General features: G+C 43.4%; 1 protein-coding gene across 1 annotated transcript; it reads right to left on the minus strand.

Annotated features, from left to right (window-relative positions):
* Positions 1-6,863: 6,863 nt before the first annotated feature.
* Positions 6,864-10,934, minus strand: tmem160 (transmembrane protein 160). The gene is made up of 4 exons (XM_066680170.1): positions 10,559-10,934; positions 9,294-9,318; positions 8,939-9,031; positions 6,864-8,049 (listed from the first exon to the last, which is right to left on the minus strand). Exons 1-4 carry the CDS (start codon positions 10,772-10,774, stop codon positions 7,748-7,750), a joined length of 636 nt encoding a protein of 211 aa, XP_066536267.1. The 5' UTR covers positions 10,775-10,934; the 3' UTR covers positions 6,864-7,747.
* Between the last annotated feature and the right edge of the window lie 1,878 nt (positions 10,935-12,812).

Raw genomic sequence — 12,812 nt, forward strand, 5'->3', positions numbered from 1 at the left:
GTTCTCCCTGTGTCTGCGTAGGTTTCCTCCGGGTGACTGTCTGTGAGGAGTGTGGTGTGTTCTCCCTGTGTCCACGTGGGTTTCTTCTGGGTGCTCCGGTTTCCTCCCACAGTCCAAAAACACGTTGGTAGGTGAATTGGCAACTCAAAAGTGTCCGTAGGTGTGAGTGTGTTGCCATGGGAAGGACTGGCGCCCCCTCCAGGGTGTATTCCCGCCTTGTGCCCAATGATTCCAGGTAGGCTCTGGACCCACCGCGACCCTGAACTGAATAAGGGTTACAGATAATGAATGAATGAACTCTGAATTCAACTCACTTCTTTTCTCTTTTAATCCAAAAACGTGTTGGTTTCTGCACCTCAACTATGTTTTCTGTTAAAATTCCTGTATTACTCATGCTCTTATTTTAAAAAATGTGAAGAACGTGACCTAACCAAGAAAAAAAATTTATTCCATCCACACGCTCTAAAAATCCAACATGCGTCTAAAATAAACCTTCAAATCTAAGGAATAGAAACCTCACGCATCTATTATACAGCGACAGATCACTGCAGCACACGATCTCCGACTGTGAACCCTGACCTTTACATTACTGCTGCCAACATAACTCCTCTGTCTGAACATTTAAAGGGGCATCTCCCTTTTTTTTTTTGGCCCCATTACTGAGCCCATCAGATTCATGCGGTTAAGCCCTTGCTAATTAGTCAATGAGTTGAATCAGATGGGTTTAATGAGGCAGAACACTAAACTCTGCAAACCTGTGGCCTACAGAGGATTCAGTTTGCACCTCTTTTTAAGAGCATAGTTAAATACCTTAATGATAAACATTAGCATGCACAACGTGAACAAATTAATTTTCACGTGGGAGACCCATAAAATCATTCCAGGGTTTCCAAAGTGTATCAACCCTAAACCACACATCTGATTAGTTGGAGTCAATGTGTTGGGTCTAAATCTCTACAGTGGTTTTGAGATTTTATTTTTACTGCGGGGATTGATGGTATTTTTACTCAAACGTGTTAGTTGTGATCATTAGTCTCGCTGTATTTAGTCTCAAATCTCACCTAAGTCCATATACAACACAAAAAAATATTTTGGAATGAAAGTTTCCTTTAAAGTGTGGCACAGTGGCACTACAGATACACTCTTAAAAATGAAGGTGCTACAAAAGGTTCTTGGAGCAATGCTATAGAAGGACCACTTTTTTTTTTTTTTAAAGAAATGTGTGTGTGAAGAACCTTATAAAGGTTTATAAATATGTTTCTCTGTCTTAAGGTTCTTTACCCATTTAAATATATCAGCAAAAATGGTTCTTTATGGAACCAAAAGTGGTTCTTCTATGGCATCGCTCAAATAACCTTTTGTAGCACCTTTATTTTTAAGACAGTAGGTTCGCTGTGTGTTGTTTGGTGTGTTCTCCCAGTGTCTGTTTGGGTTTCCTCCAGTTTCCTTTCACGGTCTAAAACACATGTTGGTAAATGTACTAGCTATTCAAATCTGGCCATAGGTGTGTGTGTGATGTCCTGTGATGGACTGGCACTCTGTTTCTGCCTTGCACCCGGTGATTCTGGGTAGGATCTGGACCCACTGCGACACTGAACAGGATTAAGCAGTTAAATAAATAAATGTCCCTTGTAACTTTCTTTCTTGAAGTAACTCACACCGAACCCAGCAAAGGGGACTCAACTACAACCGTAGATGGAGCAAGGAAACATTAAAACAGGCGGGACAGATGGTACCACAGTTGCAGCAGATCACTGTGAATATTTTGTACTTTAGTGAAATTCCCATGTCCATAACCTTTTCAAAAACACAGCAGAAAACAAAGGGCAGTGATGCGGTATGAATGGACTAAAGTGATAAACTAACCCAGTCTACTTTGTCAGCTCTTCCTCCGAAGCGATCTGAGGAGTTTCCCGCCATAATCTGCATGCAGATTCCTAACCGCAGCCCTTTGGCTTTGAAGCTCATGCGGTTCTATCCGTGCCGGGGCTGCAGGCTGGAGACAAAAGGCGGACGGAGTGATTGAAAGGCGAAGCGCGCGAGCCATGGCAAGCGGTGTTGTGTTGTTTTAAGGAACCCCAGGGAGGGGCTCTGACATTGAAGACGGGTTAAGTCCTGTTTTACATTCAAGTGGCAGGCCCCAGTTCATTAGTGTGAGGATCATTCCCTCTTGACGACTGGAGGAATTGCATACTAAAGAGCTCGAGTTGTTGGGGAGAAAAAGGCGAACGGCGCGTGCCTGCGTGCGCATGCGATAATAGATGGATGGTGGAAGTGACCTAAGGCCTCTCCTTCAGAAAAGACGCGTATGGTCCTGAGATATGAGAATGACTAAGTATACTTGTCTAGATCTGTAAGGGGAACACGGGTTCAGGCGTTCTGTCTCATAACGAGTTCTCAAAGCCTCAGACTGAGGTTCGAATGGACTCTGGATGAGACATGTTTGGGGTTTTAAGGGGGTTCCAGCTGTAGACCCTCAGCTTTTATGAACTCTGGTCAGGTACAGCTGGGAATGCGAGGTCTGGCCAGTGTGTGTGTGTTTGGGCGCCGTGCCCTTTAGCCGTGTGGCAGACCCCGCAGACACTCTGCATGTCAAACAGAGCTGTGCAGTCAGATAGAGCCAAGGGAAGGTGGGGGGGGGGGGGTGAGAATCGAGAGAGAGAAAGAGAGAGAGAGGATAGGGAGAATGATAAAGACAGAGAAACAGAAAACAAAGAATGGGAAGTGAAAGACAAAAGTAGAGAATAAGGAGAGAAGAGTCAATGAGAAAGAGACAGGTGAATGTAGGAGAGAATTGTGAGGAGAGAGAGAGAGAGAGAGAGAGAGAGAGAGAGAGAGAGAGAGAGAGAGAGAGAGAGAGAGAGAGAGAGAGACACGCAGACAGGCTGTGGGCCCAGTGCTGCAGAGAGACACACCCAGAATCAGTAACGAACAAACTGCACCAAAAACAGCAAAGGAGGAAGACTTACAAGAGTTTTAACAAGAGAAAGTGCAGAGGGGAGCAGAGGTGGGAGGAGGACGACGTCGGGGACGAGGAAGAGATTGAGGGAGGTCTGATTTGTGCTTAATCAAACTCTTGGCAGGCACAATCTTCACAGCCAGACATATAGTAACATTACACACGTCCATGTTCAAGCTCAGGACACGTTTCACACTGCATCTGAACGATGAACTGCGGCCGGCTGCACAGCCCTGACCAAGAGCAATTGGACTGTCGCTTGCACTTCACTTCTTTCTGATAGAAACACTTTGTCACATGCTGAAAAATGGGCACGGCTCTCAGTTCTGACACTTTGGAGAGGGGACGAGGCCTTGTGGGTGTGACAAGTCATAGAAGATTAGATCCAACCAGAAAAACGTCTGAGTTTTGTACTTAGTGTCTCTGAAAAGCAAAGCCTAGTCTTCAGACATTCCAGCTGCAAATCGTAAGTGACTCTGTGAACGCAAAGAGTGTTTCAAAAGCTCCTCCATCACAAAAATGACCTGTCAGAGCCACATTAACATCAGACGTTTCCAAGAATTAAGGGGCGAAAACAGCACCTCACCACTGACTCTAATGCCCTGTTTATGTACAAACTCATAGTCTCCTTATGTACAGTAAAGAGCACTGAAGGTCATTCATCAACAGATAAGTCTACAATCCCATGACAACAACAGAACACAGAAAACATACAATCAATGTCATGTGGCGATACGTTAAAAAAAATAAAAGGCAGCACAAAAATGTACAATAATATACGTCCTGTTCTTTAAAATTCCTAAAACCCTTTCAAACCCAGACTGATGAAACCAGTTCATTATTTGGGGCTTCATACAATTCTCCAAAATTTAAACGACAAAGACATTTTTCTAGTTCTACTTTCCCCATGTGTGAAATGTTTACAGCAGAGGATACAGAGTCATGTACAAGTTATTTACAGTGTTTCATCTAAGGACTCTGTGTCAATCACAGCCCATGGAAGATAATTATTATAATTTTAAATAAATAGGCACCATTTTGGAAATGAAACAGAACTCGTGCCTGAAAAAATAAACAGAATGTGACACCCCTGATTTACATGAATACTCCACAACAATCATTTTATATCATACATTCCTCTCACTGTGGGAAAGTAGTGCTTTCAGAGCTGTAACTCTGCTAATAGCTGTTCTTCATAGAGAATCATTTTACCAGCTCCTACAGTCAATACGCGGCTTAATCTACTTCCAAACCTCTACACACTTGTCATTCAGTGATTTCTTTATGGCATGGTTCACAGCAGAGAAACTGATCGTTTAAGTGGTTTAATTTATTATTCAAAACAATGTCTCAAGCTTTCAATAATGTATTCATAAATATTTTTGTTACAATGTCCACTGACGCAGAAGTTAGAACAACAGATCAGAGCGAGGTTGGTCTACAGAGACATTCAGAAAAATCATTGTAATTCCTGTCTGAAAAGCAAAGAACTAATGTCTACACAGAGCACCGTGAATAGTCGGGAGTCAGCGGAGTCCAGACCCTGAAGGATCGGCTCTTACTGAGTGGGTCTGGGCTTGATGCCAAAAAAGGGAAATCAAAACCACACACGTGGGTGAATTCAAACATCAATTTGTAGAGAGAACTGCGTCCCGTCGTTCTAATTTTGATTCAAATCAGGGTAAGGCCCGTTGAACAGATCGATGATGTTAGGTTGGTTGAATAACAAAATCTCAAGCAAAACACAACTAACAGAGGCACTAATAAACGAAGCACACGTCGTCAGTGTTGGATCCAAACCTCCAAAACGGTAACTTCACCAATAGAATGAGAAACGTTCTCTTTCAGTTTTGATGTAGAGAGATTTTATTCTAAGTCATTTTGGCACGCCATCGGTTCATTTAGCTCCCACTGCAACTTAAACTGTGAAAAACAGAAACAACATTTTGTTCCGACAGCAAAAACATGCGGCCACAGAGTTTACGCCTATTCTACGCGGTTAATGCCATCACTACACTAACGTTAGAATACTAGTAGAACGATGAACTCTTAGCCTCTTGTTATAAAGGTGTTCTGTTCCCAAATGAGGGGTTGGGGTCCTTCCTTCAATAGAGGGTTCATTCAGGAAATGGTTGAACCCTCTGCACATTAAAATAAACCATGTAAAAGAGCCTGTAACTCATGAACTGAATTGGCCAAACCATAACATGTTTAGAGGAGTGTGGTGTGTTCTCCCTGTGTCTGTGTGGGTTTCCTCCGGGTGACTGTCTTTGAGGAGTGTGGTGTGTTCTCCCAGTGTCTGTGGGTTTCCTCCGGGTGACTGTCTGTGAGGAGTATGGTGTGTTCTCCCTGTGTCTGCGTGGGTTTCCTCCGGGTGACTGTCTGTGAGGAGTGTGGTGTGTTCTCCCTGTTTCTGTGTGGGTTTCCTCCGGGTGACTGTCTTTGAGGAGTGTGGTGTGTTCTCCCTGTGTCTGTGGGTTTCCTCCGGGTGACTGTCTGTGAGGAGTGTGGTGTGTTCTCCCTGTGTCTGCGTGGGTATCCTCAGGGTGACTGTCTGTGAGGAGTGTGGTGTGTTCTCCCTGTGTCTGTGGGTTTCATCCGGGTGACTGTCTGTGAGGAGTGTGGTGTGTTCTCCCTGTGTCTGTGGGTTTCATCCGGGTGACTGTCTGTGAGGAGTGTGGTGTGTTCTCCCTGTGTCTGTGTGGGTTTCCTCCGGGTGACTGTCTTTGAGGAGTGTGGTGTGTTCTCCCTGTGTCTGTGGGTTTCCTCCGGGTGACTGTCTGTGAGGAGTGTGGTGTGTTCTCCCTGTGTCTGCGTGGGTTTCCTCAGGGTGACTGTCTGTGAGGAGTGTGGTGTGTTCTCCCTGTGTCTGTGGGTTTCATCCGGGTGACTGTCTGTGAGGAGTGTGGTGTGTTCTCCCTGTGTCTGTGGGTTTCATCCGGGTGACTGTCTGTGAGGAGTGTGGTGTGTTCTCCCTGTGTCTGTGTGGGTTTCCTCCGGGTGACTGTCTTTGAGGAGTGTGGTGTGTTCTCCCTGTGTCTGTGGGTTTCCTCAGGGTGACTGTCTGTGAGGAGTGTGGTGTGTTCTCTCTGTGTCTGCGTGGGTTTCCTCAGGGTGACTGTCTGTGAGGAGTGTGGTGTGTTCTCTCTGTTTCTGTGTGGGTTTCCTTCTGGTGACTGTCTGTGAGGAGTGTGGTATGTTCTCTCTGTGTCTGTGTGGGTTTCCTCCGGGTGACTGTCTGTGAGGAGTGTGGTGTGTTCTCCCTGTGTCTGTGTGGGTTTCCTCTGGGTGCTCCCGTTTCCTCCCACGCTCCAGAAACACACGTTGGTAGGTGGATTGGCGACTCAAAAAAAAAGTGTCCGTAGGTGTGAGTGAATGTGTGTCGCACTGTGAAGGACTGGCTCCCCCTCCAGGGTGTATTCCCGCCTCGCGCCCAATGATTCCAGGTAGGATCTGGACCCACCGTGACCCTGAACTGGATAAGGGTTACAGGTAATGAATGAATGAATAACATGTTTAGAGAGATCCTTCTCACCTTCAGTTTACGGAATCTGTCTCACTGCTTTAGGGTATTTACGAGCTCCATGAGGTATTATTGCAATTTATTAAAATAACAACGCAAATCTTTTACAACACCAAGAGAATGAAAACATATTAGAACTGAATACAGCCCGTAGGAAATCGACCAATTTTCCGAACTAGCAGAAGTTATCGAAATAAATAATTTAAAGGGAAAATCCCACTGTTTCCGCTGTCATTCTTTTTGCGATATATCTTCCGCAACACTGATATCATAGAGATACGCAAACGTTTAATAATTCACAAGCCTGAGCCTCTGTGGGATTTATAATAAATTTACTTTTTTTATCTAATAAATAGTTAACAGCTTTGATCAAACTGATACTGGCACATTTTGTTACGTCAACGTGTTTTTAATAGGGATGAGTGGGAATTGCACACTGATGCCAATATTTCACATTTTTATGCATGTTTCGAGTCAGTATTGATGCAGATACGAAATCGTTAACTCTACAAATATGGAATAAACCTATTGGAATTTTTTAATAGAAAAAAAAAATCAACCTTTATTTATAGAGGTTGGCAGTAAAATAAAACATTTTTACAAAGTGGTCCAGCGCCACCTAAAGGTCCTACAATAAATACATCATCAAATACAGGGTTGAATTAATGGTCCAATATGATTGAGTTAAACGCAAATATTTGCTTTTAATATGAGATCCCATTTACACATGCAGCTGTTGCAATGTATTTACAAAATGGTACTGCATAAATTCCACAATAAACTTAAGGTTTGAACAGACTGAACCTTTCGCAAACCTTTCTTTACCCTTAATTTCCCTTCAAAGGTGTCAGTGTAAAGTTGTTATAAATCATAAATACCGTGAGAAGCTCACTAAGCTCAAATAGAAGCCATGCTACCATTTCAGGGAAGTTAAAAAATACATTAATGGAATATCCCATTAATTAAAGAGCTTCAGTATTCAAACTATATTTGAAGTTTAATAAGTAGCTTGTCGTATCTGATACACTCACTTAAACACACAATAAATCAGCGACACTGTAAAGTAAAAATGATATATGGCCTTAGGACACTGACAAATGAATAGTTTACCAAACCCCCTCTGTTCATTTTTAACATTAACCAGCATAAGGATTCTCTTGATTGCCACAGAAGTTAATGTTTTTCGCTGCTCTGAGAACAGTTGTGTTCATATTTATGTATTGGATTTACAAACAGAGCTGTTCCAGGACTTCTCGCTCTTGCCATTACTTCTCTGGGCCTCTCTCGTCCGCGTGCCGTCGGTCTCGGCGAGCCCTGCACTCTGCACACTCTCCACTTTCGTCCCCGCCCTCCTCTTCTTCATCCTCATCACGGATGATCTCCACCTCCAGGCGGCCAATGTAGAGGGACACGGCACAGAGCCAGAAGAGGGCGACACTGGACACTACAGCAGTGTGGAGCAGCGCAGCCGGCAGAGAGAGCAGCATGATTCTCCTCAGAGTCAGCAAACTGCCCACATAGGACGCGCCCCCATACGACACACACACCCCGCCCAGGATGAAAAAGGCTATAAGCAAGAAGCAAAGAAAATGATGTTAGTAACGTTAAGTCAAAATAGGCTTTTGATTTTCTCTCTTTGATCCTTTGATGAATTTGACTTATATTCAGTTGGTAGTAAAACAGCCTCTCTCTAAAGTTAGAGAGAGAGAGAGAGAGAGAGAGAGAGAGAGAGAGAGAGAGAGAGAGAGAGAGAGAGAGAGAGATCATAATATACGGAGGTCAAATCAGGGAATAAATGTATGCCTGTAAATGCTTGTTCAAATTCAATTCATTAAAAAAATAAATAAACACACGTTTGTCCCTGAAGCATGACATACTCAAAGCAACATAAGATTAATATTATTGATGGTATGCAGTAAAACATATAGAATTATAGCTCCTTATTTAATATGTGGAATGGTGTCTATCCATAAATAACTCAATTTGGATTGACTACAGTTTAAAGGAAAGCAAATAACACTCGTTGCCAGCCGAAATTCAGAAACAGCTTGAATGGTTTTAAATCTTAAGAATTAATTTTTACTTTATTTGGATAAACATTTAAAAATAACTGCTAACAGCCAACATTTGGGTATATTTTTCAATACATGAATTTGTGTTAAACAAAATGCTGTAAAAGATTATTTCATTTACATATTACATTCAAAATTGTTGTAGAAACAACTTTGATTAACCCCATAACAGCAGAAACCACTCCCCTGCTGAACTCAACCCTTAATGTTGTTACTGAGTAACAGTTATTTACACAACAACCCATTCCCAACTTTTGAAATGCTGTTTGCTTTGGTTTGTTGTTATGAATAAAATATGAGTAATATCACAAACAAAGTAGAACGCGTCAAATAAGAACCTCCAGCTACAAGAGAAGAGAGGAATGAGGAAGTGAACTCCTGTACCGTATCCTGCTTCTCTTCCGACATCACTCTGAACAAAGGCGATGACTCCGATCCCTGTGGCCAGTAAACCGTTTCGGAACCATGACAGGAACCCTATAATAAAAACTAAATATTAGGCTTAATATTTTATTAATTCCCCTGAAAGGATTTTCCAAGGAATAATACCATGTTTTCCAACTCTGGTCCTGCACATCTTATAACACAGTAAAGAAATAAGAGCTGATAACATTCTGTACACTGAAACATGTCACTTCAAGCCACTCTGACCTTGTTAAGATATGAACTGAATATTGCCGACATTTGGAGTTTAACTAAACAACTAAAGTCCAGCATCACTTTCAGAGAGACTTCTCACCTGTCTCATGAGACTTCCTCAGCATCTGTGATGAGAAAAGGCCAGAGAGGTTAGAAACACGTGCCGTCGTGGGATACAATGTGGTATATATAGATATTTACACTGCAATGTGAATCAGATAACTATAACTACTGGAAAATAGAGATATGGAGGTTTACTATGAAATAGATTTTGCAGCTTTTAACTGATCTTTCCCAAGTGCTGCACATGATAGACAGAGTGCAGTACTGTGTTGTGTTTTTGCATTCAGAAAGTCAAATTCAAATATGAATACATGGTGGGTCGTGGTGGGTCCGGAGCCTACCCAGAATCACTAGGCACAAGATAGCAACACACCCTAAAGGGGCGCCAGTCCTTCACAGGGAGACACACCTTCACACACACACACTCAAGGACACTTTTGCGTCTCCAATCCACCTACCAAAGTGTGTTTTTGGAGTGTGGGAGGAAACCGGAGCACCCGGAGGAAACCCACGCAGACACAGGGAGAACACACCACACTCCTCACAGACAGTCACCCGGAGGAAACCCACACAGACACAGAGAGAACACACCACACTCCTCACAGACAGTCACCCGGAGGAAACCCACGTAGACACAGGGAGAACACACCACACTCCTCACAGAAAGTCCCCCGGAGGAAACCCACACAGACACAGGGAGAACACACCACACTCCTCACAGACAGTCACCCAGAGGAAACCCATGCAGACACAGGGAGAACACACCACACTCCTCACAGAAAGTCACCCGGAGGAAACCCACACAGACACAGGGAGAACACACCACACTCCTCACAGAAAGTCACCCGGAGGAAACCCATGCAGACACAGGGAGAACACACCACACTCCTCACAGACAGTCACCCAGAGGAAACCCATGCAGACACAGGGAGAACACACCACACTCCTCACAGACAGTCACCCAGAGGAAACCCATGCAGACACAGGGAGAACACACCACACTCCTCACTGACAGTCACCTGGAGCGGGACTGTGACAGAGACACTACCTACTGCTCCACTATGTCGGCAGGAAAAAAAACATATATATATATATATATATATGTATATATATATATATATATATATATATATATATATATTCTATCATAAAAATTTATCATTTTCAGGGCAAGTAAAACACAAAGGTTCCCACTGGTATTACAACAACAACAATAATAAAAGTGTATTAATAAGCACTTTGAAAACACTCTGAAATGGGCTCAGTAGCGTTAATCTGTGCGACTGGCGTGAGAATCATTACCAGAGCGTCTGCTTTGTCCAGTTCTGTAACGAGCTGCTGCTGCTGTTCCGCGGTGCTCCTGCCCCACGCGCTCTTGTGCGCGATACCGCGGCGGGTCTCGCGCTGCAGACGGACAGCCCGCGCAGCATCGCGTCGCCGAACCGCGATGTGAAACGGCGAGGAGAACCCGGAGAACCGGCGCAGAAACCGGCTGGTGAACCAGCAAACAGAGGACATGACTCTACATTAAACACACACCGCCTTTATCCTCTGTCTACACTCAACAAACACACACAGCCTAACCTTGTCTACTCATAACTGTCTAAAACCATAAACACACAGACTTTAACCTGCTGAACTCTACACACCGCACCAACGAGCGCCATAAAGACCAGACACCCCCCAGCAGATTCACTCAAATACAAACAGCGCCATCTGCAGACCCTGGAGTTCTACCCGGGCCTCAGTTATGAAGTTTACAAGAATTTAATAATGAATCCTAAAGTTACCAGCTTGATTAAACAACTCTCTGTTAATATATATTTATATAATTATAGTTTATTGTTGTTATTATTATTATTGTTATTGTTGTTGTTGTTGTTGTTGTTATATATAATATTATATCTGATGGGTAGATTATTCCCGCTCCGGGTGACTGTCTGTGAGGAGTTGGTGTGTTCTCCCCGTGTCCGCGTGGTTTGCTCCGGTTTCGTCCCTCAGTCTAAAAACACACGTTGGTAGGTTGATTGGTGATTCAAAAGTGTCCGTAGGTGTGTGTGTGAGTGAATGTGTGTCTGTGTTGCCCTGTGAAGGACTGGCGCCCCCTCCAGGGTATATTCCCGCCTTGCGCCCAATGATTCCAGGTAGGCTCTGGACCCCCCGCGACCCTGAACTGGATAAGGGTTACAGATAATGAATGAATGAATTAATGAATGAATGATGGGTAAATTGTTTTCATCTAACAGATCTCTGGTCTAAAAGACAGGCCCCTCACCCATTATTTGCTGGAGTATTCAGATAAAAGGGTGTCCAGCGACTATTGACTCACCCTGTATAAGCTATAAGTCGAATCGTGAACAAAAAGTCTGTCAATGCCACAGCTGAACATTCCACTTTGAAACTGCAGTGTTTCAAAGACAGTGTGAACAGGGCAAATACAGACAGCGTGGGTCCTTACATCAGAAACCTAACACAATTCTGTTAAAATGTGGTGCAAGGCTTTTGAGGTATAGGCGTAGAACAAATACTAGTGGAACTATGTGCATATTCATAGACTCCACTTACCGACTGAAGGTGGCGGTGTAGACAAATCTGAGACACTTTACAGGCATTCGGGTTTTATCTTTGGAAATAAGTTCTAAATAACTTGAAATGAAAAGAGACACGTTTTTAGAGGTTTTATCAATAACCAGAAGGGAAAGTTAATATCAAATTTGCACTTTATAACTCTCTACTTAAAAGTTCTCTTATGATCCTTTAAAAAATAAAAATCTGTGCTGGTTTAAAAAGAAATTCTATATAAATTAGGTCCCTGGTGATTTGAAAAGCATTTATTTATTTATTTATTTATTTATTTATTTGTTTGTTTGTTTGTTTGTTTGCATTTGAGACACATTTTTACAGCAAGTCATTTTTAGATGAAAACCACCCCACTGAATTTGCTATATCGTTAACTACTAACTCACTCACTCACACACTCACACACTCACACTCACTCACTCACACACATTCACTCACTCACTCACACACTCACGCTCACTCACTCACTCACTCACTCACTCACTCACTCACTCTCCCTCACTCACTCACACACTCACGCTCACTCACTCACTCACTCACTCACTCACTCACTCTCCCTCACTCACTCACTCACTCACACACTCACACTCACTCACTCATTCACTCACTCACTCACTCACTCTCCCTCACTCACTCACTCACACACTCACACTCACTCATTCACTCACTCACTCACTCACACACTCACACTCACTCACTCACTCACACACTCACACTCACTCACTCATTCACTCACTCACTCACTCACTCACTCACTCTCCCTCACTCACTCACTCACTCACACACTCACACTCACTCACTCATTCACTCACTCACTCACTCACTCACTCACTCACTCATTCACTCACTCATTCACTCACTTACTCACTCACTCACTCACTCTCCCTCACTCACTCACTCACACTCACTCACTCATTCACTCACTCACTCACTCACTCATCTGTCTGGGGATGGCACTGTGGCACAGCAGGTAATG

The sequence above is a fragment of the Hoplias malabaricus genome, chromosome 1, assembly GCF_029633855.1.
Source record: "Hoplias malabaricus isolate fHopMal1 chromosome 1, fHopMal1.hap1, whole genome shotgun sequence".
Lineage (NCBI taxonomy): Eukaryota > Metazoa > Chordata > Actinopteri > Characiformes > Erythrinidae > Hoplias > Hoplias malabaricus.